This window comes from Clinocottus analis, unplaced genomic scaffold (genome assembly GCF_023055335.1).
Source record: "Clinocottus analis isolate CAN_PGR_092001 unplaced genomic scaffold, fCliAna1.0.p SCAF_22, whole genome shotgun sequence".
Lineage (NCBI taxonomy): Eukaryota > Metazoa > Chordata > Actinopteri > Perciformes > Cottidae > Clinocottus > Clinocottus analis.
The window spans coordinates 3,749,844-3,777,695 of NW_027175954.1; the positions used below are offsets into that span (position 1 = coordinate 3,749,844).

General features: G+C 43.6%; 1 protein-coding gene across 1 annotated transcript; it reads right to left on the bottom strand.

Annotated features, from left to right (window-relative positions):
- Positions 1-780: 780 nt before the first annotated feature.
- Positions 781-26,845, bottom strand: fhip1aa (FHF complex subunit HOOK interacting protein 1Aa). Its single transcript, XM_068589348.1, has 13 exons — positions 26,612-26,845; positions 17,652-17,712; positions 15,179-15,396; positions 10,364-11,032; positions 8,989-9,147; positions 8,722-8,808; positions 7,692-7,859; positions 6,933-7,012; positions 6,573-6,775; positions 4,474-5,466; positions 4,219-4,397; positions 3,783-3,903; positions 781-3,190 (listed from the first exon to the last, which is right to left on the bottom strand). Exons 3-13 carry the CDS (start codon positions 15,281-15,283, stop codon positions 3,000-3,002), a joined length of 2,955 nt encoding a protein of 984 aa, XP_068445449.1. The 5' UTR covers positions 15,284-15,396; positions 17,652-17,712; positions 26,612-26,845; the 3' UTR covers positions 781-2,999.
- Positions 26,846-27,852: the final 1,007 nt, after the last annotated feature.

Below are 27,852 nucleotides of genomic sequence, written 5' to 3' on the forward strand. Positions count from 1 at the left end.
TCATCTTTATTGTTTCAATGCTCAAATGTCCTTTTTAGATCCGTCTGTCTCTTCTCATCTACAGCTTCTTTTTTTATGATAAATGCTACGTGACCTCAACAGTTAGCTTCCTACATGTGTACACTAAGTTTACTTGCATGTAGTGATTTAAAGTCTTACTTTGAAACAAAAATAATTCCCAATAGTTTTTGAACCGGATATTTACAAACTGTTAAAAGGTGGCTTTAAGTTCACGTGTTCACCTGAGACACACTAACACACTATTTAGTATGCTCCAAAAATATTTAGTAATGTCCAAATACATATTAAGTCAAATGCAGGATGTCAAAAATACCAGTATGTTTTACTACATCCGGTCGCATATTGTCCTTTTCTGGCTATTCTGACCCACAATTCATTGCACAGCAGATGAATGAGCAAGAGTTCAAGGTGCCATGTTCTAAGGAATTGAATCCACACTGCACGCAACAGAACGTCCTTTGTAAGAGCAGCTGCAGTACAGACCTCAAGTAAAGAGTATGTGATTTGGAAAGCAGCTCTATTTCTGATCGAGGGGGGGGGGCCAGTACGTAAAGGAAATGTTTATTAAATGGAAACGTCAGGGGGAAAAAAGCCACAAACCACTTCTGGGACACAGGAAATAATGTATTGATTGCGTCAGGTGAAGCAGTTGGCTTTCCATTTTGAAAACCTTGTTGTTTATTTTTTTTAAAGAGCATATGGGTGCAAAAGTCAACAAAATACGTGCATCCAGTTTCATTTACCAGTTTCATATTTATTAAAAGAGGCATGCCTTTGGGTCTTGGACAGAAAACTGAGGCCGAATGGTGTAAGAAAGGTTGAATCTTTGGAATAAAAACCCACTGAGACAGAAACTTGTCCATGATATTGGTCATAATACCCGTCTTCTTGCCACAATGCAGAGATAAAACAGAGATTGTCACACTGCGCTGGGTTTGTTACCCAGACTGAATGAGTCCGTGCTGGCTGAGGTGTCTGCAGCGAGACGGTAGTATGAAAACCACTGAGCGTTCAGTAACAGTCTTTTACCAGAGAAATACGTTTAAACCACTCTGAAAAAAATTCTGTGATTCGTACAAATATACATTTCCAAGCCATTTTTGTACAAACAAAGATGTACTGCAAGTAGAAACTGAATGGATTTAAATAGGAACAAAAACTATCCAGATGTAAGACTAAAGTATGACATCTTATTAGCTGGACATACTATGAGATGATGATCAACAGAGTCTAGTTTTAAAAGACTTAAAGATGTCTTCATAATTTACTTTGTTAGATTTTTTTCAAAGCAGTCCATTATCTCAGACATAATGGAGCTCTGAACAAACAGTCATTTTACATGTTTTTCGGCATAAAATCCTTTTATTCAAAAAATATATTTTTTATTTCCCAGCTGTGAATGAATGACATGGCGTTGGATTTTTTTTTTTTTTTACTCCTACAAAATTGGTTTGTAACAAAAACATGATTTTTTTCAAAAGCAGCATTAGTGTCTTCTGTGAAGGAATAATGGGACAGAACGTCACACTTTCCTTTACACTTTGACAATGGACAACTTCTAGAAAAATAATCCATTCCTGTGTAAATCCATTTGAAATCAGGCATTAATGTGAACAGAAATCATAATTTAGGCACTAATTATGACGAATTTCTGTCCTGGTAAATTCATCTAGACAGCAGAGGCATGATTTGTAACAGAATCTATCTCTTGTATTGTCTCATTTTAACAACCACGTGAAATACCTGGATAAAAGAAAGGCAATGTTCAACATTTTGCCCTCTGTGACTGTTACAACGTGAGATATTTTCCAACAGATGCAAAAGTACAACCCTCCTAGCAGTGATGTGAGACGCATCACAACTACAAAACCCAACACTATCCCTCAATAGAAAATAATGACAAACCGTAACAACTAGCCTTTAGTATAACCACGTGAAAAAAAAATATGGCGATAGAAACTCTTAAATACCCCTTCCCATTCTGAAAATATCTAATTATACCCCAAATATCCTTGATTTGCATAGTGTCCTGTGTCGCTAGAACTTTTTTTTCTTACAATATGTACATCGTGAAAGCATCACTAAAGTAAGGCAAATTAAATATAGCATGATTCATTCTGGTTTTGGAGGTCAGGTCTCGAGAAGATGTGAAGCCCACTGATGCGAGAAACTAGTGCATTGTCGAGAAATGGCTTCACCCGAAGGCCGTAAGAGAACGTGCATTTAGAAAGACTCCTGAGGTACCGTCATGAATTACCGGAGAAAAAAAAAACACTAAAACAAATGAACATCTCACACACAAGGATTTGTGGAAACTCCAAAGACAAAAGTGACCCACCGGTTTTACCCAGAAAGCAAGTTGCCATGTGACGGCTGCATAAGAAGTTTTGGATGTGTGAGGACGTCGGCCCGGCTTGCCAGCCGGCTCCACCGGTTAATCTTTAAATTACATTTTAACGCTGTTAATTCAAAGGCTCGCCCTCTGAAAGCGGCAGAGGCTCCACGCGGTGCTCAGATATGGTGCGTAATCCTACGGCAAAGAGGCGACAACTCTCCGGGAAAAAAAAAGAAGCCACCTGAGTATTTAACAGAGCCGCGCTGAGCAGCGACATTCAGAAGTTTACGATAAGGGGCTGATGATTGCTGCAGAAAACGTTGCTGTTTTTGCTGAAATCTTCTCTCTACAGTCTTTGGTTGGTGGACCTGGAGCTCGCTCTCACTAGTATTATCGGCTGGTGCAGGCTTCAGCGAACAGCTCAAGGTTTACAACTCCTTCTTGGCTGCCAGACAGAACTTTACAGAACTTGAATGATTATCTTTGCTTGGAGGGGCGGGGAAAGTTTGATTGTCGTATAAATCACTTGATGTGAGAGGTTTCTTCATCAAGTAGTGCCTGAAAAAGACCAGAAAATAATTGTTTAAAAAGAAAAGAGTCTTTTCTAAGTCTTTGAGAGTCGCGGGACTCGACTGGGACTCGATCACTCTTCCATAGGAATGTACGATAAGATGGAGTGCTCTTGTGCAATAGCAGCCAGTTCTTTGAGGAACTCCGTGAAGAGGACGGTGGCGAAGACGTCTGTCCGATCCAGAGAGATGGCTTTGGGTTTGGGTGGCGGCGAACTCCTCATCATCCTTCCTGCCTCGCCGTGGGTGGAGCTTCTGCTTTCGTCTGAGGACACGAAGATTTAAATGAGTCAAAATGACAGCATGTAAACTCTGTGTTGGAATTGAAGACATTTTGTAAACATAACATATTCCTGTTAATGATTTCTCCATTTATAAATAATTTCAGCCAGAAAAGTGCCCCTGTTGACCTACTGAGAAATTCCCTTCATAGAAAATTCGGGCTCTTATCTTTCTGCAAACATACTTCCAACAAGTTTTTTTTTTAATATTTTTTTTTAGCTTATACAACTCTGAAACCACAGGGAACCTGGTTCAAAAACAGGCGCGACACTCCAGGGTTCAGCTGCTCGACTGCAACATCACTTAAGAATATCAAGCAGAATTTATTATGGCTCCCGACAGAGACGACCGCTAACGAATGCAGATGTTGTTTTTTAAACTTGACCCATTTTCGGCAGCGCATTTTGGAGATCGAGAAACTCAACGACTGTCAAGCTATTCTTGTAAATGTTGGAGTAGAACCTGCTTGGATTTCCAGTCTGAATCACAATTTCACTGCAGATCTATGTGAGCGCTCAGGCTCCAGCCACACCTTGCAAAGAAAACAAAAATTCCAGATGTGGGTGTGTTATCACCTGCAGCTATGAGGGACGTCTCCCTGGCCAGCAGCCAGTGTTGAGCGGCTGTGATCAGCTCTGGGAAGTCTTTTCCGGTGGCAGCCTGCTCTTCTATCTGGTTCTTCACGGTGGCCAGAACCTGAAGGGAAACACAGAGAAGAAGCAAAGGAGTCACATCTGCAGTGTTTGCGCTGATCTAATTAAAGCTAAATGCTTTGAGCTAGCCTGTGGTACTTTTAGAAACATTGTTTTACATGTTCAAATTCTCTTTACATTTACAATTCTCTTTAAGAAGTGCACCGCCCTGCCCGTGCTTTCATTGTGCGTTCACTGCAAGTTTCAACATCTTTCAGCGACGCAACCAAACCCAAATCTTTTGCTCCCCTTGTCTTCATCCCGTCGACTTGATGAAGGGAAGGAAGGGAAGTGAGAGCCTCGCCCCTGGCTGTTTTACCTGGTAAAGGGAGCGAACGGTCGGCTGAAAGACCAGGTTGGTGTTGAGAAGGAAGGAGCGCAAGAGAGGCTGAGGGTAGGCCGCCAGCTGGGCCAGGATGCCCGTCAGCAACAAGTTGACGTGGAGCGTGTTGCTCTGCATGTTCTCCAGACGAGACAGCAGCACACTCACAAACGGACCTGCGGGAAGAGCGATCATGAGCAAACGTTTCAATCGAATGAAGATGCTGCTGCAAAGAGCTCTCCCTTCACTTACCGGTAAAAGGCGCCGACTGCTTTCTTCCCGCGCTTCCACTGACAAACTTGGCCCCAAACGGTGAATGCACTTTCTCTGGCTCTGGTGTCTCAGCAGCGAAGGATGTGAAGTCCATCTCCTCTTCCTCCTCGTCCTCCTCTGCAGGTGCGGCAGGCTTCTTTACCTCTCCATCAGGTTTGAACGGTTTTCCACTCGCTTTAGTGTCCAACGTACGAATGAGCTCCTCGTATTGAGCCAAAAGGTCGTCACCCGGCTCGGCAGCTGCGGTGTGTTGGAGGTGGGAATTACAATCCATCTGACCTTTGGCCTTTGTGTCCACGGTATGTTTATCAGCCATCACAGAGGTTGGAAGCGTTGAACTGAGTCCGTTCGTTAGGGGAACTTCCACTGATCCCGGTTGGGTATTCTCAGATTCGGACCCGCTGGACTGGAGCTTAACGCTTTCAATATCTCTGGTGTCCTTCTTGGCTACGAGGTCGTACACCATGACGTCGTCCTGGAAGTCGTTTTCCTCAATATACGACCCCTGTACAAACATGATGGCGGTTTTCCTCATCTCCTGGATGTGCTTCGGGGGCTCAGCAGGAGGCGGCTGTGGACGCTTTGGCTCCGCAGGAGCCTCTACGGTCTTCACCGGGCACGCGTCGTAGCTATCGTCCCACTCCAGCTCCTGCTGGGTGACGGAGGGCGGCTCTGTTCTGGGCGGCGGGCGGGGCCGAGGCGCTGGCGGCTGTGGAACTCGCTTGAAAGCCATCTGGCTTTGCCAACACTTCAGCCCGGGCTCCTCCAGGACGCCGGGCTGGTATTTCTCAGGTGGGGGGTCCTCGCCGTTGTAAGGGGCGGACCAAACCTGGCAGGCCCGTATGCAGCTGCTGATGCTCAGACGGGCGTCGTAGAGGTAATGAAGATAACTGACGTCCAGGTAGATCTCGGAGCCGATGGTGCAGGAGTTACCTGAGCCGTCGTCATCCTCTAAGAAGCTCTCTCTTTTCTCTGGAAGAGAAAGAACAGATAGGAAATGTTGATGAAAGCCGGCGTGCAGCGCCTCAGCGCAGCATTCATGCAGAGCCGAACTAATGAATTTGACATGTAGCTACAGGGGGTAAAGTGATGTAATGCAGCGAAACAGCAGGAGATCTCATTTTTTGATAGAACACTCATAATCATCCCTGTTACATGTTCCAGATAGATGCACCTTGCGGTGAACTCCAAACCATGTTTACACAGATTTAGGAAGCGTAATGTTAATAAATGATGCCCTTTGTTATTATTGGGTTTCAGCACGCCACAGTCACTGAGGTTACAACATGCACTCACTCAACTGGGGTTATGAATAGTAAACATCTGCTGGATGAATTTGTTTTGCAGCAGATTTGGAGGGAACCAAAACAAAGAAAAACATCCATAAAAGCCGACGTTCATGTTGGCTCCTCTGTAGCACATACAGTACTTGAAGAAATTAAAAGCATTAAGTATTGTGAAAGCGTTACACTTTACTTTACCCTCCCAGCGGTCTCAAGGACACCTCAGCAACGGCCTTAAAAGGGTTGAAGGTCGACGCACTATGTCACCCTGGTTCCCTTTGCCATTCAGCCGGAATATTAACGAGCTTGTTTCTATACAAGTCAATAGACTGCGTCGTCATTCTACTGTAGTGGGTCTTCTCTTTGTAGTTTCTGATTCACCTGCATTATTTCTCCAAAATAAACATGGATCAGATAAAAACAGCTGGCTTATTGACAGTCTGCATGATCTTGTCTCATCGCACAGCAACGCCTCCATGTTCCCAGATCTGAGCGGTTACTTTGGTGAGTACAATGGTATCATAACCGATGGATGTTATGTCCAAAGCGGCTTTAAACCAGACAAAATTAGTCTTGTAGCCCTTTAAACCCTCACCCTAACCCCTAATCCTGTGTTTGAGCTGTGCTTAGAGGTTGTACATGGGGATTATATATTATTCTAGCCCTGACTTTCATGTTTAATTTGATACCTAACATTTTTTTGTGGATTTATACCATGTTTTTGTCTTGATTTGGACCATGTGAGCTGATATAAAAGGGACCCTAGGGCTCAAAGAGTTGTCCCGTACTTCTTACCCGTGGCGCTGGTGTTGTTGGGAGTCTCCGCCCCCTTGGAAAAGAGAATGGAGTCCAGCTGCCGGAGAGGCGGGGGGCTGTGATCAGGAGAGCAGCAGGACGGCGTTAACGCCAGGATCTTGGCTGCGGACACAGAGTAGCAGTCCCTCTCCCCGACAACACGCCTCTGACTCAACATCATGTGATTACACGGGATCAGGTACCTGGGGAGGCAAACAGGGGAACGAATCCCGTTATGGAAAACCAGCCTGAGTACAACCTGCAACGGCGGGAGGAAGAAAGTAAACGCTCAACACGTCGTAAACCAATTAGATGTACCGTGCCTCATAACTGGGGTAAGTCTGCGTGTGTGCCACTCACCTCAATATGAGCTGCAGCATCACGTCTTCACAGTATAAGCCAATGAGAGTGCGGAAAAGTCCCAGGGACACGGTGCCCAACTGTGGGGTTAAAACAACTGAGCGTTACGACTGAGACTGTGTCAGTTAGTCAGAAACGGTAATTAATTGACATCAATTGTAATGATTAGCCGAGAGAACGTCGAATATTGAGAGATTTTGGTAATATATATATATATTTATATTTAAAACAACATGACCACTTAATAAGTTATGAAACTTCAAAGGAAAAAGCAAACCGAAGAATAGCCGAAATGTGTATTATTTGCATGTTAGTCAGTGTTTATTCGGGCTTCAGGTCATCACACTTGAAAAGCAAACATGTTTCATGTTTTCACAGGGTTGCAGGTGTGCCGAAGCCGCCTGTGAGCAAACATTGAGGGAAAACGCCCCGAGACATTTACACAGCAATGTAAAGAACCCATCACTTATTCATGTTCATGATTTTAACAAGATGTTTCAAAATAGAGGTCAAAAAAGTATCGATTGTTCCTCGAACGGTGTGATGTCCCTGCCACTGAGCATCACGACGGCAACATGCTGCCAGCTTTGAAGTTGGCATTTAACATCCCAACATGGGTCCAAAAGCGCCTCCAGGGTTGTTTTCCTGGAGTTATTAAAATTTGAGTCATGCTGTTTTTGAGTGTGTGTGTGTGTGTGTGTGTGTGTGTTTGTGTGTACAGAGCTGTGCTGTTGGCAGGTCGCTGGGTTCGTCCTGTACCTGGAACGGCGTGTTGATGCGGCTGACCAGAGTGTCCAAGATGTGGACGCTCTCGTGTTGGTGGAGGAGGATGAAGGAGAGGAAGGTCTGCAGCAGGGCCGGCTCTGACACCGTCCTCAGGAAGAGGTCGAGGTATGCTGTGGTGGTCATCACCTCTTCCAGGGTCAACTTCAGAGGAAGACATATTTCAGTCAGAATGTGTGTGAGAGCAAATCAAAACATGAGAGAAGAATCTGTTAAACATGTCCACAGATTATATCAAGATGTTGGTATGAGGACGTCTTGTGGATATTCTTATAAAATGTTATTAGTTAAATATTTTTTATTAATTTGCATAATGTTTGAGGTCTGCACATATAAAAGCAAACAGAACAATTATAAGTATTTTGTTTTTTATTAGACTTTTGAAGTTTTGAGTAAAGCTTCATTTGGACAGGATTACAGCCGATCTTTTTTGGCTTTTTTCCTAAAGTGAGATTCACAGACTGTACATGAGAAGTGGACGTAATCCCCGTCATGTCACCCATTGGTTTTGAAGGCCCAAGTTTGGCCTTTTGGCGGTCGCCGTTTTGTTTTTTTGCAACCACAAAAGAACATCAAGCAGGATACAGAAGACAACTAGCGATTGAGAGCATAAACTCACATTTACTGGGGTAATAAATACAGTGAGAAGTGTTTCTCATAATATTCAAAACAATCAGTTTCAGGAGTCGCCCCCTGACGGCCAGTAAAATAAATGGCAAAAAAGATCTGGAGGGTGCCGCCTGGTAAGATGAGATATGAGAGCGGCATCCCTCTTCTTAGTCCACTCGCTCCCTTTTCCAAAATGTCAAACTACTCCTTTGATTCGATATGTGTATGTTTTAACCCCCTCTCTTACGGTAGACATTGTATTTTAAAAGCTGTCACCGAGTTTTCCACCTTCTGTTATCTTGTGATCAGTAAAACAGCATCGGCAACATTACGCTGAGTTACTGAGGAGCATCACTGCATTACTGTCAAACCGAGGGGAAGGAAGAGGAGTACCGACCTTGTGGAGAGCGGGTGCGAGGACAGGCACGAGGAAGCCGTTGTAGATGTAGCCAACCAGCTGGTCTCTGATATCCAGGTGAGCCACCTGGGAGCATTCACACATCAACACAAGAGTTCAGTGAAGCAGAAGGTTGCAGCCATTTACCACGTGTGAAGAACCCGCGTAACCTTGTCAACAATGTTTGATGTGGCAGTGTGTTTGCGTGCGTGTGCGTGCGTGTGCGTGTGTGTGTGCGTAGCCTCGTCAGTCGTCACACGTGTTCACCTGAATTACAGCGTTGCAGAACTCCAGCGAGTTGAGAAACTGGACGAGGGCCGGCATCCGGAGCCAGTCCTCTCTGTGCAGGCAGTGCCAATCCGCACTGGGAACGTCCAGCTTCGTGGGCAGAGACGAGTACAGGCCGCTCAGCCCCGTGGCCAGAACCTGAGGGCAGGGAGAGAGAAAGAGAGGGGGAGAATGAGAGTCGGTAAGAAATAAAAAGTCACGCTCTTCTCGATTAAAGTCACTGGCTAATGATTGTCAAAGTGTTCACGAATCCTGTGAAATGTGTTGACCTCACAGGATGATTTGCTTCAACCGTGATTATTTCAAGATGGCGTTTTCGGTTTATGAGTAAATAGCTGCTAAAGTAAGAACATTTCCTTGGTGGCATGGCTGGAGACCAGTAACTCCAGAGCTTGAAGCTTGCAGGAAGATGGATGTCAAGGGTTTGTCATAAAGGTGTTTTCTAGAAAATGGTTACCTATGATATTTACACTACATCATGAAAAATAAATAGAAATAAAATAACTGTGCTGCAAACCTAAATCATGTGATATTCAGGAGTCTAATGGAAAAAAATATTCAAGAGAATATTATGGGCTTTATTAAACATTAATGAGGCAGTGTTTGGCATAAATGTTATATCTTTGGCAGTCAGTTTTATTGTCGGCTTCACACAACATATTTATAACTGTTTTAATTGCAATTCAAAATATTTTTGCAAATCATTTCTTCTTTTCCATTTTGATAATGTAAGCCATAAGCACCGCGCTGCAGCAGCCTCCAGTACATATCAGATTTTATTGCCTATAATTTCCCTGTCATAATCATCATGATGTGATAATTAGGTCATCAATTAAAACGGTCAGTATTCACATGATTTTGGTCTTTTCTTGGAGGTGTAATTTCACGTACAGGGCGGGATTGAAAAAAAACAACAGCGTCTCTGGCACCGCAGCGTAATTAAACTGTAAGATGATGCATCATTAGTGTTGCATTGATGTATACATCCTCTATAGGATTATCCTCGTCGCCTGCCAGTGGAACCAATTCAATTCAGACTTCACTCGTCAAACTGGCATCACATCAAAAGCAATTTCTCATTGCGATGTCTGCAGCTGTGGGTAAATGGCATTATTTACATGGGATTATCTTGCAACGAGCCTTAATCTTATGAATGCCAGACGTGTGTAACCCTTAATGAGACGGTTTAACCCCGCTTCAGGTGGCGTCATGTATTCATCTGCATATGTTTCCCCTGAGTCTGACGCCGAGGGTCACTGGAGTCCAAGATTCCTCGGGTGGCTGTCAGATAATGAGTGTGAACAGGCCCTAATACATAAAGGTTTCACAGGTACTCAAATCCAGGGACACTGACCGGACAGAAGTAGGTATTCTCCGCGATGTGTTTGGCCACTCGCTCGTTCTCAGCAGACAACGACATGATGAGCAGCAGGGCATCCCTGGCTTGCTGGCCCACTGTGCCCTCCCTGTGGATGAAGGGGATGAGCAGGGAGAAGATGAGGAAGTTGGTGGCTCCCTGGTCCTCGCTGGTGTGGAAAAACAGCTCCAGGATGGAGGGGTCCTTTGCCAGAACGCAGCACAGCTGGTTGAGCAGCAGCACCAGCTCGGCTTCGACCTGCGGCGCCGCCGTGCCCGAACAGGACGACAGCAGCATGATGAGCGGCCGCAGGATGGGCTTGTGGTGCAGCAGGGGCTGGCGCGCCTGGCCCACCAGCATCTCGTACATCTTGAGCTGCTCCAGCTTCATGTCGTCGGTGAACTCCCTGCGGAGGCTCCACACGAAGAGGCGCTCCATCACGTTCTCCATCACCACAAACTCCAGGATGGGGCCCATGGCGCCGGCCTGACCGCTCTCCTCCTCCATCAGCAGGAAGAGCATGTGCTCCACGTAGTTCTGCACCGCGCTCGCCTCGTCTCCGGGGATGGGGCCGTAACGAGGGCCGCCGCTGAGGTTGATGACACCGAGGGAGGGCACGGTGGAGCTGCTGCGCAGGGGGTCATGCTTCTCCAGGATCTTCACCACCTGCAGTGAGAGAGGAGAGGGATGTTAGTCAACTGAACACATCAGAACCACATATTTGAATTCCATGCAATAAGACATCTTTTCAGCAGAGCAATGAGCTAAGATGCTCCGTCCATCATAATTATATTCCAGTAAAAAGTGAAATACACATTTACCAGGATTACGTGGGTGAATATGTTTTTTTTTGTGGTGGTCAACTTTTGCTGAAGTGGTACTTGTCTGTATGAATAAATGAATGCTCCATTAGATCCGCCTACACTTTCAACTGTATTGCCTTTTGAAAAGAAGGAATAAACACAAAGTGATATTACAAAGGTCAAATCTGTATTGGTGCGCCACCCAAACGAATCCTCCACATGAGAAACACTGCTGTCGACTGGTCAGTTTGGAGAACACAAAGTAAGATTGGACAGAGACGCAATCAACAGAATCCAAGAAAGAAGCAAATTGATCGTTGGGCTTTAAAAAAGTGCAAAACACCCGGAAACGGTGTAAATTTATCTTGGCAAAGACGGTCTTAAGCACTACCTCTGGCATAATGTAAAGTATACGAGCTACACTATGAACACTTGACCAGTGGCAGGACCTGCTAAGCCTTTTCTGCTGGCCTAAACAGAATCACAAGTTCTAGCTATTTTATAATTGAATTGTTTTTTTTTACAAATAAACTACACGCATTAACTTATTTTCTCCTTGCACAGCTCCTCTGTTCCCAGCTGTTAAACAGCTGCTCGAGACTATGACTGGCACTGGGAGCCCAGGGAGAAAATCCACAGCCCGCCACTGCACTCGACACACGGTACAAGTCAGTGTTTTCTTTGGTCGCAAGTAAAACCCTTCCCTTCTTCCTCGCAGGTTAATTATCAACAATGATGGGGTGTAAACAGACCAGCAGCACAGCACAGATATACTCGGTTTGGTCGCACACAGTGAAACGGTCCTTTGTGTATCCAGCCCCTCCCTTGTGTGTCGGCTGCGTAGAAACCAGAGTCACAATAATGGAGCCAGTGTCCCCGGCCTGACACTGCTGCCATGACAATAACTGGCCGTGCACAAGAGGGCCGGGCCTGGCTGATGGAAACAAGAGAACAGAGTTTGTAATCTCGGCCTGAGCCCGGTGGGGCCCGCGGCCCAGTGGGATCAGTCCAGTTCAAGCTCCTCTGGCCGAGGAAGAATTGTTCGGACTGGACATGTGGAAGAGTCAGGTAATTACTGTAACCATCACGGTTGCAGACAAGGTTAAAGGAACCCGCGAGTTTGGGAGCTTTTCGATGACATCACCACTAACGGTGCCAACGGCGCTGACAGTGCAAACTACAGGGAATGTTCTGGCAGAGCCAACATTGTTGACTTGAGGGGGTGCTACACTTCAGGCTGTCGACGTCACTCCACTGTATCTTTACATGGCATTGTTGTTTGATATCCAAAGCATTAATACAGGAACACACAACTATTTGACGTATCAGCCGTCGCCATGTAGAGAGCCGTTTAAGGATTTACTACTGATAGCGACCTCAGTTCAGGGATCTGACTTTCAAAATAAAAGCTGCTTTTAAGAAAGTATTGTATTTAAGTCACAGGCCCCAACTGACAGTATTTATTTGAATGGAAGAATTCAAAGTGAAGTATTGCTCTTGAGCAAGGCCCTTTCCATGATTAAAAAGGTTAAAATGTTTTTTTTTAAAACACTGAAGTGAAAGTGTCAGAACATTTTTTTTAAATACATCATGTGTGTCATGTGGTCAATCATAACCTGGACTTTAAAATACACTTATGAATAGAAATTAGCATTTAAAAACAAAAGGACTCGAAAAAAACAAACTATTAGGAAGCAAAGTCAAACTTCACTTATAAGTTGTAAAGATCCATTAATTTGTTCAAAGTACCTGCCAACTTTTACACTCTTAAATGTGCTGATGCAGAGGCCTTTACTGAAAGCTGCTGGACTTTAACATTACTCAGCTTATACAGTGAGTGTTCGGACGGATACCTTATGAATTATTAATGCCAGCTGACATATGCAGTGTCAGATTCAGGCAGTGCTCTGAATTACCAATTTAAAAAAAAGAAAGAAAAATAATCCCAAATAATATTCTTAGAATTGGGACGAAACAATTGAATGAAAAAAAAAAATGTTTTAAACTTTCATCATGCTTGTGGGCCAGATGCCCAAAAAATGAATTTGTTATTGAAACCACCAGAAAGTCAAATATAACTGAACTCTGAAGATGCTCCTCAATGTCCAGAAACACATTCATGAAATGTTGAGCATCAGTCAACAGCAGCGTTTCTCATGCGTACATTAAATTTGGACACATTTATTTGGGGTCATGTGACATTAACCTGGAAGGAAAGGGGTCAGGGCAGTTTGTTCCTCGTCACCATGGCTCTTCACTGTCATACATTAGAGATTGTTGGCAGCGGCTGCAACAGAGCGATCACTTTGCATGTCACAACAAACACAATGAGCTCAGTGAGGCCTGAAGAGCAGCAGATAAGATGCAGCAAATGAACATAAACCTAATCTGCCAATGAAACAGGCAGCGCTTCTCACGATGGGACAAGGCCAATACTACTAACGACATGTTACTCGGATTTCAAGGTTTTCCGAACTGAAACCAAAGTCAAGAGCGCTCTTATCGCTCTTCAGATTAGCGGAGCTTGGAAATAAAAACTCTGCAGGAGTGAAATTGTGCTGCCAGTTCGCCTAAAGCAAAAACAAGCTTTAATCTGAACACAGCGTTCTCATTTGATCTGTTCACAGTCAGGCCGGGATGACTGAAGAAATATGTGAATCTGTAAGAAATAAAACACGGATCCCAGACAGACGTTATGCATGAGCTCCAAAGGTGAACCGCCCATCATGTTCAGGGCAAAGTCTCACTGGTCTGGACTCCACTGACACACCTGCTAAAAACTCAGCGATCCACGACAGGTTTGTATTCAAAACAACAGGCTCACTTTCAACACAGTTCTTCTCCAGAAATCTGAATTCAGCAAGCACAACAACAGATACACCCAGCGCCGTGCATGTCGCTGGAATAATGAACCTATTCCAACTAAACTTAGAGAACCAGATGGACAGAAGAAACTAAATTAAAGCACCAGGTCCGCTTACTGGAACATAGTCACTTTTCTAAAATGTATTTTTTTTTTGTTTAGTTTTTTTAAACTACCAATTTCAACCAAGGTAATCATTAGAAAACACAAATCCCCCACAAGACGAAGAGATTAAGAAATATTCTAAAAAAATTGCGTTCATATTTAGAGATATTTTAAGGACAAATACTCTGTTCTTAACAATAATTTGTGTCTGATAAAGTTTCCACTAAAAAGTTAAATGATTGGGATAAAAAATATCTTAAACTCACACCTACTCATTCTGTCTCCAAAGATTTCTTATTTAAAAAAGTTTAGCTCTTGGATACAAGTCTCCTATTTACGGAAAGGTTTGCTTTTAGTGTTTGTGTACTGAAGGTTTTTAACGTTACATGGTCCAATATGCAAGTTGTGATAATACAAAATCCTGCTTGTACGTGCAAATGTTTAAGAAACTTTCCTCCTTCAGTTGATGAATTGAAAAACTGCACAAATTCTTCTTTATTTCTTCTGCCTTACTGACGATATAAACTGACTCCAGAGCTGTCCCCGCGACACTAATCTACACTCACGGCCAGTGGAATATTGGCAGCGGGAGGCCGACCGTGTCAGACGTTTGGCTCTTTGCAGCAGCTCGTGTCCCTGCTCGGCCCTGCGGGTCCTGGCAGCCCAGCGAGGCCTCTACTACTCCTCCCACACGGACAAGAACAAGCGCTACACCGAATGACACGAACCAGACACAAAGGAGTTCGCCATCAACACACTTTTCTAAGTGTCAGCTGCCTTAACGTCCGCGTTAGTGCGTCAGTGTGGGGTCCGACCCTTCGTGGTGCTCGACGGCTAAATTCATCTGAATTCCACAGTGTTTGTATTCACAGCTACGCTTGTCAGGATTAGGTGTGTAGTTTGGTCAGAAGGTTATGTGGTTTAATGCAAATGTGTACACTCCAGAGTGGTATTGATCTTCCTGCAAAAGTGTCCTGATGTCCTGAAAATGTCAACCGGTTCATGAAGCTGCAGGACTCTTGATTCAGTGCTGGCGCTCACCTGAGACCAGTGGTTCTTGAACACAATCATGCAGGTCTCTGGATCCACCCCTTTTAAGACCAGAGACTGCCCATCCGGGCTCCCGTTGGCAACCATGGAGGCCATCACTGTGACCGGATCCGTGCGTGGGTTAAACCATGTCAGAGGCAGAAGGAGGACATTCCTGACTGCTTACTGGTGCAACCATAACCATGGGAGGAAGCATAATCACAGAGGACCTGAAGATGAAGGGAGAAAAGAAAGAAAAAAAACACAAGCAGATATGATTATATACAGACCCACAAAGAGTTGATTCATAAAATAGCAGCACAGACGCACCGATGTGACTGGAGATTGTCGTGCATTTTCTCCCCCCTCTGCATGGCTAGACAGCAGCTATGACAGGTATGCAGGAGAGAGAACAATAACAGGCAAAGTCAGATGACTAGAGAGAGAGAGAGAGAGAGAGAGAGAGAGAGAGAGATAGAGAGAGAGAGAGAGAGAGGAGCGACGGAGCTCACTTCACGTTGGCTGCCTGCCGCACTCTGTACTTTCGGACGGAGATGTAAAATTGTTTTGGGACTACCTAAGATGCCCAGAGTGGATTTCTGCAGGCCCCCTGAGATCCCTCTCATGACAGAAACATTTTTTGACATCAGAAAGCGAACGGCGACTGGGTGTGAATAACTCTCGGCTGAATGAGGGGAAAAGACAACATATTTAAGCAAGTGAGGTCTGCTTTGCTTGTTTGCATACATATATATATATATATATATATATATATATATATATATATATATATATATATATATATATATATATATATATGTATGTATGTATGTATGTTATTTTAGCTTAAAATAGCCCCAGGGCAGCTTTGCAGATCGGTTCCAACACTCACATTGGCACCATGGATGTCCACTTTTTACCCAAGAAAGGAACTAATGTGTTGCTTCCCTTGGACGGGACATTCCTGGAAAGATTGACTCTTTGACAACGTGAAGAAATGAAAGAGTGTTGTGCTTTTTCTCACTGGATAATGTGAGAAAAGGTTAAATCCAGTTTTCTGCTAAACTGTGACATGTTTCCATTGACAGGACCCGAGAGGAAGGATGGTAGGATGTGCTTCATCTGCTCGTTTCCTCTGCTTACAGTGAATGTTTTCCATCGTCTATGACTAGAAACGATATCACTTGCATCTAGAAATCACAGTCCGTGGTGTCTTCAGCTAAATGCTAATGTCAACATGCTAAAATACTAACAATGACTAGTGATGGCATCTTGATGTTGAGCAGTTCAAATCTTTACCTTGTTGACCATTGTAGCATAACATCTTAGTAATGTCAACATGCTAACTAAAGCTGTCCTGAACTGTTTATGAATTATTTATGGCTGAAAGAGTCAATAGAATTTCCAATCAGTGTTGTTTGTTCCATTTATCCAAAGACATACAATTTCAACCAGATTGCTTTTTTAGTTTAGGTTTAGGTAGGGTTACATACATATATATATATATATATATATATATATATATATATATATATATATATACACAAAATCTTCCTTGTTGCCAGTGTTTTGGTACATTTTTGTAAAAAGAAAAGAAATTGAAGTAAAAACTTTAAATCTTGCATTTACAAGAGCCGTGCTCATAAGTTTCTTGCAAATAAGTCATTAAGCATGAAAAAAGCATAAAAATAACTAATTGCTGAATGAAATCTGAGTACAAAAATGCAGTGGCAGCCTCACAGTTGCTAATTAGCACCAACACAGCTGAGGCTGATGGGAATATTATCAGTACTGCAGATATTAGGAATCTGAAAAATATAATCTTGATCATCTTGGCAACATAAATATCTGAACAAAATTCCAAAGCATCCAACAGATGTTGAGTCATTTCCCTTAAAAACCAAAACGTCAACCTCAAAGTGACGCGAGAGAAAAAGTCACGGGACCATCATCAGTAGGCGTCGTCCTCAGGGGACCATGAATGTCTCCACAAAACTTCGAAATCCACCCAACATATATTTTTAAGTGGAGGCCCCAACGACGGCACGACATCCCTGGAGCCGAGCCGCCACAGCGTCGCACTCGAGGACATGGTGCAGTTTAAGTGTGTGTCTCTGAACACTCACACAACATCAGGACAGAGTTCAACACTCACACAACACAACGCGGGATCATATGGACTCCGTCACCACAGGGGATCAACTGTAAAACCCGCAGCAGCTGCATGCCACCACATTGAATCTGAGCCTGGAGCTCCCGCCCCAGGAAACGTGGCTCTCAACCAATCACAGCTCGACCCCTTCTCTTTTGAATCCACTCTGCCCCAGTGAGGCAGAAACATCCCCACGAACCACCGAGTTCAGGCGGAGCGAGGCAAGCAGTCCAACTCTCCCCATCTGCTTTCAGTTAGGAGAGAGATGGTTGGATTCTTGAGAAGGAATGTGGAAGAAGAGGCCAGAGAGTGTGCGTTTGTGGGATTTCTTACCTTCGCTGAACCATCTCGAACAGGGACGCATGGCTACGCAGACAAGGACCTCATTCCTGTCCTGTTGTCACACACAAAAAAAAGAGGGATATGTCAAAGAGAGGAGCAGGAGGAAGTGAGTGTGTGCGTGTGAGAGGCCAGGCGTGGTGGGAAGTGACTGGACATGAGTAAGCTTCTCCGAATGCTTCTTGGACGGAGATGGAGAAGGGAGGAGGTTACAAAGGGGGGAGGGGGGGGAGAGCAGGCGGGAGAAAGTGTTGGGGAAAAGGAGGCGGTGCGAGAACATTACAAACGACAGCAACAGTGTTTGTTTACATGCAGAAATAGTTCAGAGTGAACCAATCGCGTGGCATGTTTCGGCAGGATTTCGACATCAATATCAAATCCGAAAGATCCCTCCATTGTGGGAAAAAAAACACCATTGTCTCTTCCAATTAGTGTTGTGATGTAATTGGCATCTTTTACAACGGCGAGAGGCCAACGGCCCTCCCCCGGCAATCACACCGAGCCATCGCGGGAAATCATGTCACGTAATGCAGCAGCCGCAACAGCTCAAATCACACGTGCGTTTAAAACGCAATGATCATATAAACTCTGCAGTTGATTTTGTTTTTTTGTTTGTTTTTTTGCCTGATATCACACTCGCACTCAGTTTCCAGGCGACTCTAAATCGGGGGAGCGGGCAGATTCCAAAAGGTCTGGACCCCGCCTATGAAAATGTGGGTTTCTTGGAAAACATGCAATCTTTCATAAAAGCGTGACGTCGTGTAAACAGAGAGTGAGAGGGCGACAGATGGAGATGTGTGTGTGTGTGTGTGCGTGTGTGCGTGTGTGTGTGTGTGTGTGTGTGTGTGTGGGTGAGTGTGTTAAAAAAGGAGAGTCATCAAACACTCATTTCGTTTTGCAGGATGGTTTTCTGCCTCTCACGCTTGCAGTCTTTCTCCGAGGAGAATGAAGACCCCCACCTCCCCATGGAGATATACATTGCATTCAATTTAACTCACAGAAACTCACACTGGTCTTTTTTGGCGAACATACAAGCGATTTGAAGTTCAACGTCTTGACATGTGAGCTCAGAAACTCCAACCTTGCGGTTAAAGGCTGATCCGCTCCACTAACTCACATACAGCCGCATGAAACTATAATTCTTCTTTTTTTTTCCTCTTCTGAGCCGAAAGAATAGCTGCAATATTTCATCTTGTATAACTGAGGTGATGACGGTCATGTGTAATCAAACCTCCTTCTGGATGTCAGCAGTGAAAAGCTGAACTTGAGAAAGGTTAACCGTCACGTTCCCTCATCCTGCTGTCAGCTTGCTCTGATAGCTGATAACTGCTGTGGCTTGTGTTATATCAGTTATTATAATACGTTGTCTTTTTCCAAAACTAGTCTCTCCATTTCTCCCTTTCACGTAAAATTAATTGAACCAAAGACAAGAAGTGTCACTTATAGAACTGATATTATCTCACTGCAGATATATTGGTGCATTTTGGCAGGGAATAAATATCCGTACAGAAATGCCAAGTATACGTTTGAGGTCTTTCATTTTCTTCAATACAATTTAAAGGATCCTAATAAAAATATTTTGGTTACTTTTTTATGTTGGGTTTTATTAAGCGTATAAAACATATATCAGCATACATAACATAACAAGTTTTTTAAACTCAAATTATCCAAATATTAGCCTTTATTGGTTCGGCTGAAGTCACTGACGACAGAGATAAAGAAACATTAGCGTGACTGAATGAGCCATAATGTAGTGACGTTTTAGCAGGGGAATATGTGGAATTATCATATCCTGTTTATATAATATGAGAACATGGTTGAAACATTTTGCAGGATGCTGTACATCAACCCGCTCGCTGTAGACTGGTCAGACTCACTTTTCTTTATGCTGCTGTCACCTGTTTACCAGCCTCACTTTTCACTCCCGTGGTCCTGCGAGCTATTGATGTTATTGCCAAAAAGAAACCCTGAAAGTTTGTTTTTCTCTGTCTGCGAGATTAGCCTGATGTAATCAGTGATTAGCTGCTCTCAGACAACAATAATCTGGCAACAACTGACTTCCTTCTCTCAAATTGATTGAACTATGGGCCAAAAAGGTCAAGACTTGGCTTTAGCTACTCGATACGCAACTGGGACCGAGGGCCAGCATCTTAAATCCAACGGGGGGTCTGAAATATGCAACAAAGACCGAAGGATAACATATGATTTACAACCAATCCAGCAGAGGGCCTGCTGATGAAAGCCATGACCTACATTGTGCTCTCATTTACAGTACCTGCTGTCATGCTGTCACATATATAGAGCCCACGGTTACCCAGAAGCCACTGCTCTACTTGCTCAAAATAACTTAGAATACTGTAGAGCCAGAAATGGGACAAGCAGAGCACATGCTAAAATATAGGTTGTTAAAAATACATCGTTTGTGCGTGTGTGTGTGTGTGTGTGTGTGTGTGTGTTGCCTGAGTGCGTAATTGTCTGTTTACAGTCTCAACATGCCGCCGTAGCAGTCTTATTGAGACACAGGCCTCGCCGGATTCTCCTAATTTCCAATTATCCACTTATGGCAATTTGATAATTACAAATATTTGTCGCTTCCACGTGTCGCCAGTCGGAGACACGATCGACCAGAGTAGGTGAATCCAGCCCGGGCTTTTCTTTCCCTGTGTCACACATGCTGTGTCACCTCAACACACAGTGTCCTGATTCAGTAATTACTTCCTAAACATATGTTTTGGACTTTGGGTTCATTTTTGCCCAAACGTTCAAACAATTCGTAACTAAAGACTTTTTTTTATTTTAATTTGAAAATGTTTAAGAAACGTGTTTGCTCTGTTGGGTTGTACAACACTGTTGCTATGTCATTTCACTGAACAATAAGCTTTGGCGCACTAATTATATTGCTCTCTTCTCTTTCGACTTGTTTTTCACTCGTTGGTGTATTCTTTGACGTCGGGCCGTGATTGAAGGTCTCACAAGCCAAGTATCCAGCCACACCGAACAGAAACGTCTTTTTACTGCTTTTTGTTTGTACGGTGACGTGTTTTTGAAGTATTAGCCGATGTCTCCATTTATTCCTATGGGTGTTAGCTAATTTACGCAGACCCAAAAGTCGTGTGAACAAAGCGACTAGATAAAAGCCAGGAACTGTTATAAATATATAGTTTCATAAGTGATGCACCAAAGAGAGTCACAAGCTCACTCCCAAGGTAAACATGGTGACAAAGTGAAAAGTATTGTGTTAAGAGATAAAAGCCCAAAGCTGAAAGGAGCAAACAGGGTGAGAAAAAAAGAGACAAATGCTCGCCTCAAAGGGTTTTGTCAGTTTTTTCCCGATCTGGTTTCTGCTATTGTCAGCTTTCAGTTATCCCAGAGGTTTTCATATGCACACAGGCGTCGTCTGGGCAAATAGCTGAGAGGCTGAACACGCCCTTTACTCAGAATACAGATCACCTTTCTCGCTAAACAGGACTTTTAAACCTCTTTTCCAGGTATTCGAGAGAGTAGATGTGCAAATGGTGAGGCGTTCAGGGTGCTCGATGCTGGATTCTCCAGCAGACGGGGAGAAAAGTCAGACTTTTTGGAGTTGAACCAGTCTTATTGCAACGCAGCGGCGGACAGGCCCATTAAAGTGATAGTAGCTAATGAAATATTTAAAGGCTACGGATGAAGACAGAGCCTGGTCTAATAATTTATAGTCTCGGCCATCTTCATACATTCAGCAACACAACAAAGGGACACAACAATAAAGGAATATAAAATGTGAAATAGAATAATTAAAAGTAGGAATTCACATCATTTGAAATCATTTATTTACGTGATTATTGTTGGAAGGGGGCTGCCGTGGAAAGAAGCGTATGAAGGAGAAAAGATAAGCAGAATTCCCCATAAATAATTTTCTCATGAACTTCATTCCATCATACATAAAACATACTGTTCTATACAAGAAGTAACAGGTGCTGAATAATGACTTTAAATGACTGATGAGATAAGACTGTGATTATGTAAGCGGATAGCGTCGCTCCGTGCTGCATGTCTGTGGATCCTCACACACACACATGAAGGCCAGCAGGGTGTTGGCTGTTGTCTTCATCTCCAAAACTGGTTTCAGAAACAAGCTGCTGGGACAATAAATAACGCCGCGTGAGCACGAGAGGAGATTAATTAACATGTTCAAACAGACACAGGTGCTCAGTGAAGCTGTGAGGAGAGGAGGTGGGAGGCAGCAGTACCAAACACCAAGAGGGGCAAAACAAACTGAGCTCAATGAAAGAAGAAGATAATGACTTCTAGAAGCCAACAAGGGGATAAAAGAGACCTCAAACCCTTTTGATCAAATCAAAGACTTCACAAACTGTGAACGCTCTTGAAAGAGAGTTCAGGCTACAATAGAGAGACGGGTTCTGGATGGGACACATGGGACACCTGTGTATGATGGAGTCAACACATGTACTGTGCATTAGGGGCCACTGCGGCTCAGTGGTGAGCAGGCCCGTCTTTTAATCAGAGGATCGGTGGATCGAGCCCCGCTAGTCCCCCCCTTGTTGCTGTGTATAGAGCAAAAATGTGAGTTGCTTTGGATAAAAGCGTCAGCTAAATGTAAAGTAATGTGTTTAAGGCATGAGTGTATTCTTCAGCACTAAAGCAAGATGTAACCTCGGATAACACTGAGGGCGTTGAAAAGATAACTCATAGTTTTCGTCTCATTAAAGTGACAAAGTTTTTCTGACAGTATGACTTCTGGAAACTTAAGCTGCACACATCACGGCCCGGTGCCAAATGTATAATTCTCGTGGAACAGTAGAGTCATTCAATGTTTTTTTCTGAGGGGCCTAAATTGTCCCCCTGGGGCAAATATAGTGTTTCTGAATTTCACGGCAATCCAGCAAACCCTTAAAGCTGTAAAAGGGGGGCGGGGGAATCAGCAAAGTCCTTAGGATTCATCCTCATGGCACCATGAATGTCTGTTCCAAATTTAACAGAAATTCTCATTTGTTGAGATATTTCAGTCTGGATTCAACTGGTAAAACGACCTCCACGCAGACATTGCCAACATGTCGAATGTAAAACATCTCTCCGTGTTATTACACGCCAAGATTGTTACGACCCAAATGTTACAAATACCTTCTTCTGATACGTTACACAACAGGTCACGGCACCTTTTTCACTGTTTCTTTCTGGTTCTCTCAGGCTAAAGGACCGCATTGTATGCACACAATGTGGGCTGGTGACATCGTTCCTACTTCCATGTTGGTATTCAGCCCATCCCCACAGCACAATAGGCATCTGTCAGTGATAAGAATGTGTTTAGCGCGGGTAATTCCTATCTCTGCTCCTGCTGCTAGCTCGTTTGCATCACGTCTCACTTGCTGATAAAATGAAGAAGTCGTGTTTATGTGGACTGGAACGTACAGCGTGTCTGTGAAGTTCGGAGATGTTTATCAGAGAGATGAGAGCGAGCTGCAGGACTGCACTTGTGCAATTAGCCAACTGGATGAAAAGAGGATTCAAACAGCAACGGATACGCAGCTAACTCAAAAAAAAAACCCTTCTTTTTAAAGGGAATACAGAACATACCAAAAAGCCTGCCTGGCTCATCTGGGTCAAATATTAGTTTGGGTGTGGATAACTAGCGATCCAGTTTTCATTCTTTAAGACTCTCCGTTGCTTTTAAAACAACTTCTACAATACCATGACCTTTTTTCCCCCCTCATTCATTTTCATGGCAAAGGAGATGCAAACTAGTGTCAGTGAAAACACTGGCCACGTTGACTTTGTGCACCACTGTGTTCATTCATGTCAGTGACTGGCTTTTCTATGACAGACGACAAACTGCAGGTTTCACAAACATGACTTGTGCTTTCCTTCCAGCTCATTCTAACAATGTGGTTCAACCAGAGTCAGGGACAATCTCTTCTCTTTTCACTCGAACTAGAAGGTTTTTAAAAAAGACAATAGGGAGTTTGCCGAGAAAAAAATCCTTGTACTGACCTGAGACACAGGTTAGCCAACAAATAGGCCATTATGTATCTTATTAAAATAACAGAATAGATGTTTATAACAGAATAATATTTTGAGCATCATTAGCCTAACCTCAAAAGAACAACGCGCCTCCAAGGCTTTCTTATTTACACATATCTAATGTGTTTAATCAGCACATTTTTCTTTTCTTAACATGCAATCTCACTGACCAAAGCACAGAGAAGCTCAACTTAAAACACAAAGAGGGAAAGCAACTCTATATCTTTGCAAAGTATGAAGATGTTTGCTGTCGTATTAATGACGAATTTCAAATTTAGCACAGACGGCCAAGCTATCCGTTCCCTGTGCATGCAGTGTTGATGCTAAGCTCGGCTATTGCCCTCCCATCTATGGCTTCACACCATCAACACAGACATGAGGGTGATACCAACCTTCTCATCAAACTAGTCTTTTAAAGGAGGTTAAATAAAAAAGGCAACGGTGATATTACAGAAATACTGCCAGTCGCTAAAGCCACATAGCGTTCATGCCGTCTGTTACTTCTCAGGGTCAGCGTGGGGCCAGAAATGGGGAAGGTAGGGCTAATCCCAAACACGGGACAAAGCTGAGCTGGCTGTGTCTGTGGTGGGAAAGGTTAACACCTGCTGGGGCCTGCAGCACCTGTTCCATCTGAATTCCCCAATAGTTGTGCCAAACAAATATTGTATTTAACTGACAAACAAACAATCCGTCCCTCTGGCATCTTTTTTGTTGTTGCAATCACTTCGATAGAACACTAGTTAACTTGCTATTATGTATAATGTTTCAGAAAGCTATTCAAAAGTCCTACTTTCAAACAGTCAACCTATAACGTCTAATCACACTAGTACGGCCTACTCACGGTCGAGCATGCTGCGATGGAGACTCAGAGATCCTGTTTGGGAATGTCTCTGTTGATCAGTCTGAAATCTGGTGTCAACCAAACCGAATTCCCACTAAATGAGATTTGACTCCCTTCTGGACATCACTGGTAATCATACAGATGATTGATTAGTCACGCGTTTCTCAGAAACTTGTACACCAAACATCTTAGACTTCACTCGCATTCTTCGCCGCGTGTCAGTATTCATGTCCAACCGGTTTAGGAGATCGTTCTGAATTTTTTTTCCGGAGAGATTTACATTTTTGCTGTGGTCCCTGGAGTGAAACTGATTAAAAGGCAGCCAGAGACCCGCGGCTTGTAACCGATTATGTATATAAACAGAGCTCAGACGGTGTATAAACAGCATCAGAAAGATCTCGCTGTGAAACAGGGAATAAGTGCAGCCTGGTCAAACACAACCAGAAAGAAAAAAACACACGGAACTGCTTCCCTGCAAATTCTCTTCCCTTCATGAAAACCTCTCAATTTCACATTCTTTTAAGTGACGGCATTTACAAATACCTGAGAGCGGCACAGTTCATAGTGCAGAAGAGAAGAGAGCCAGTGAGGAGTAGCGGGCTCTCAGGAGCGTCAACATGAGGAGCTTCTTTAATGATGATGTCATGCAGACACTCGTTTTCAAACTCAAAGACCGAACAGAAGGAGTAGATGGAGAGGCTTTACTTGTTATCATCATGTGACCCAAGTCTGGACTTTCTGAACACAAGGCTGTTTGTTGGGGGAGGCAGTGGCATTGAAAGTGACCATGACCATCTCCATAGCAACTGTTCAAACTCCATCCACTGGCTGCAAAATGTACCTTTTTTTATAATAACCGACAATAAATCCATTGAAGATCAAAAAAAAAAAAATTAAAAAAAAAAATTTGCTCAAGAGAAATGCCCTCTGTTGTGTTATCAAAATGTGTGATCAACCAAATGTATAGTGTTGAATCAACCAGTTAAGACATTCATGAGGTCATTTTGATAGCATGAAACTATTTTGACACTTGATTGCTCTGGTTACGTCTTCTCATATGGAAGAATAATCAAGATCTTTACATTGTTGAACAATTTGACTAGGTCAAGGGTTGTTTTTACTATTCATGGCCATATTATAGACACGATAAATAGAGACAATAATTAACTGACTAGGCAATCATTGAAATAGTTAATTACAGCCCTATGAATATAGCCTTCCGTTTACAAGCTTTTGAAATATCTAGTTAACTCACAAACACACAGACACAGTACAGCTGAGTAGTAAACAGCTCCTCTGACTGTTTCTGGACAGACAGAGAGGGGGGAAACCAGAACATCAACACTCATGTTTGACATCTTTTCCTCCCAGAAACTGGCCTCAAAAGCTCCGCTTACAATCAGCTGACTGTGGATCACATTGATTCCGCAGGTGGGAGGAGGAGAGCACCTGTGAAGGGACCGTCACTCACGCAGGATGGCCCGCCATGAAACATGAATGCTGCTTACTGGTAACTCCACACCTTCACGATGGACATCTGAGTCCAGAGCGTACTGGGCCAGGAAAGCTCGGCTTCCCTTCAGCCTCCTGGCCGCTTTGTGGCTGTGAAGCAACTTTTCCAGTTGCTGATCAACAACCGCACGTGCGCCGCAGGTTTCCACAGGATCACGGAACCAGATACGGGTGAAGACATGTTATTACGCAGCGACGTGTTCAATGTCTGAAGTTACAGAAATAGTGAGCTGTGATTAGAGCCAGGGCGGGTCCACTGTGTCTCTTTGGTGAGGACACAACATGGGGAACACAGCAGGGTTTATTCCCCACTTCTTTCACTTTAGAAGGATATAGACTGGTGGTCATTTCGACAGGGAATCCCCCAGTACACCCAGCAGAGAGACCTCTGGTTGCCCCGAAACCCAACCCTTCACCACCCGCACATGTCAATCACAGACTCCGCAACTGTCAGAAGAAAACACACACACACACACACACATGGTCCAACAGTAGCAGCAATATGTCACTGCCATGTTTACCGTGGAGCAAGAGAGATAAAGCCCCACATGTGAACAATACTTTTTCTTTCTTTCTTTCTTACCGTCGGGCGGATCCTCTCCGGGTTGTGCGTAAAGAGCCGCTCAGCAGTTTGAACGGCGTCGACCAGGTTTAAGAAGCCGGGCTTTCCTCTCAGGAGTGAATCACCGGGTCGATCCTTATCACAGCTCCATAATGTCCTTCTTTCATAACAGCACGCGGAGTTATTATCCGTGTAACCGAGCTACTTAACCTGCTCGGCAGCGCGCAACACACACATACACACGTACACACACATACGCACACACACGTAGGTGAAACCGCATTAATCCTCGTTGGAACGCTCCTCCCACTGAGATATACAACAGGCCCACGTCCACTGGAGGGGTGTTAGATTCCCTCATGAGACATAAACCTGGGAGAAAGTATCAACAATAAGAAGAATAACTCAAAGGCGTCAGTAACATTCAGGGTTAAAACTATGACAAGGTACATTCATTTGAATGTGAGGTAACACTCCTCTCAATAACAACAGATCGCAGATTGCAGTTGAAAGCTTCATTTGGATGCAGTATCTCTTTTCCGTAGCTCATAACATCGGCCTCATCCTGCCGATCAGAAAGCAGGTGAAAAGTAATTATGCTGAATTTCATCAAAACGCGATCAAAATAAGAGATATGATTAGAGACTTCAGATTTATACAGTATGTCGCCACCTGCTGGACAGAAGGGTGAGGTACAAGGGCATGTTTAATAAGAGCCCTTTGGTTTTATTTATCTGTCTTATTTGATACAAATATAGATTTTTTTTGGTTCATAAATTGAGACAATGCTCATGTTGACATGCTATTTTCAATCTCCTAAATTTAAGATGTATTTTCCCCCTACATTATACCCACATTATACACCTATAGATACAATAAGCTCAAATCACAATTTAAGAAATCAGAAGAAATTCCATGCACACAATTCCCCTAATGTTCCTCCGTGGTGATTCATACTAACTGAAAATGTTGGCACTGGTTCAAACAAAAGAGGGTTTTTTTTTTAAAACTCAAAGTTTAACCAGATTATAAAGATATGCCCAATCCTACAGTGACATCTAGCGGACATTCCGCTGAATTGCAGTTTTCAAGAAGTATTTAAACACATTGTTCTCTTGTGGAAAAGTTTCTGGAGAAGCTGTCGGAGATGAGACACGCACACACACACACACACACACACACACACACACACACACACACACACACACACACACACACACACACACACACACACACACACACATAAATTCACATTCTAGCAA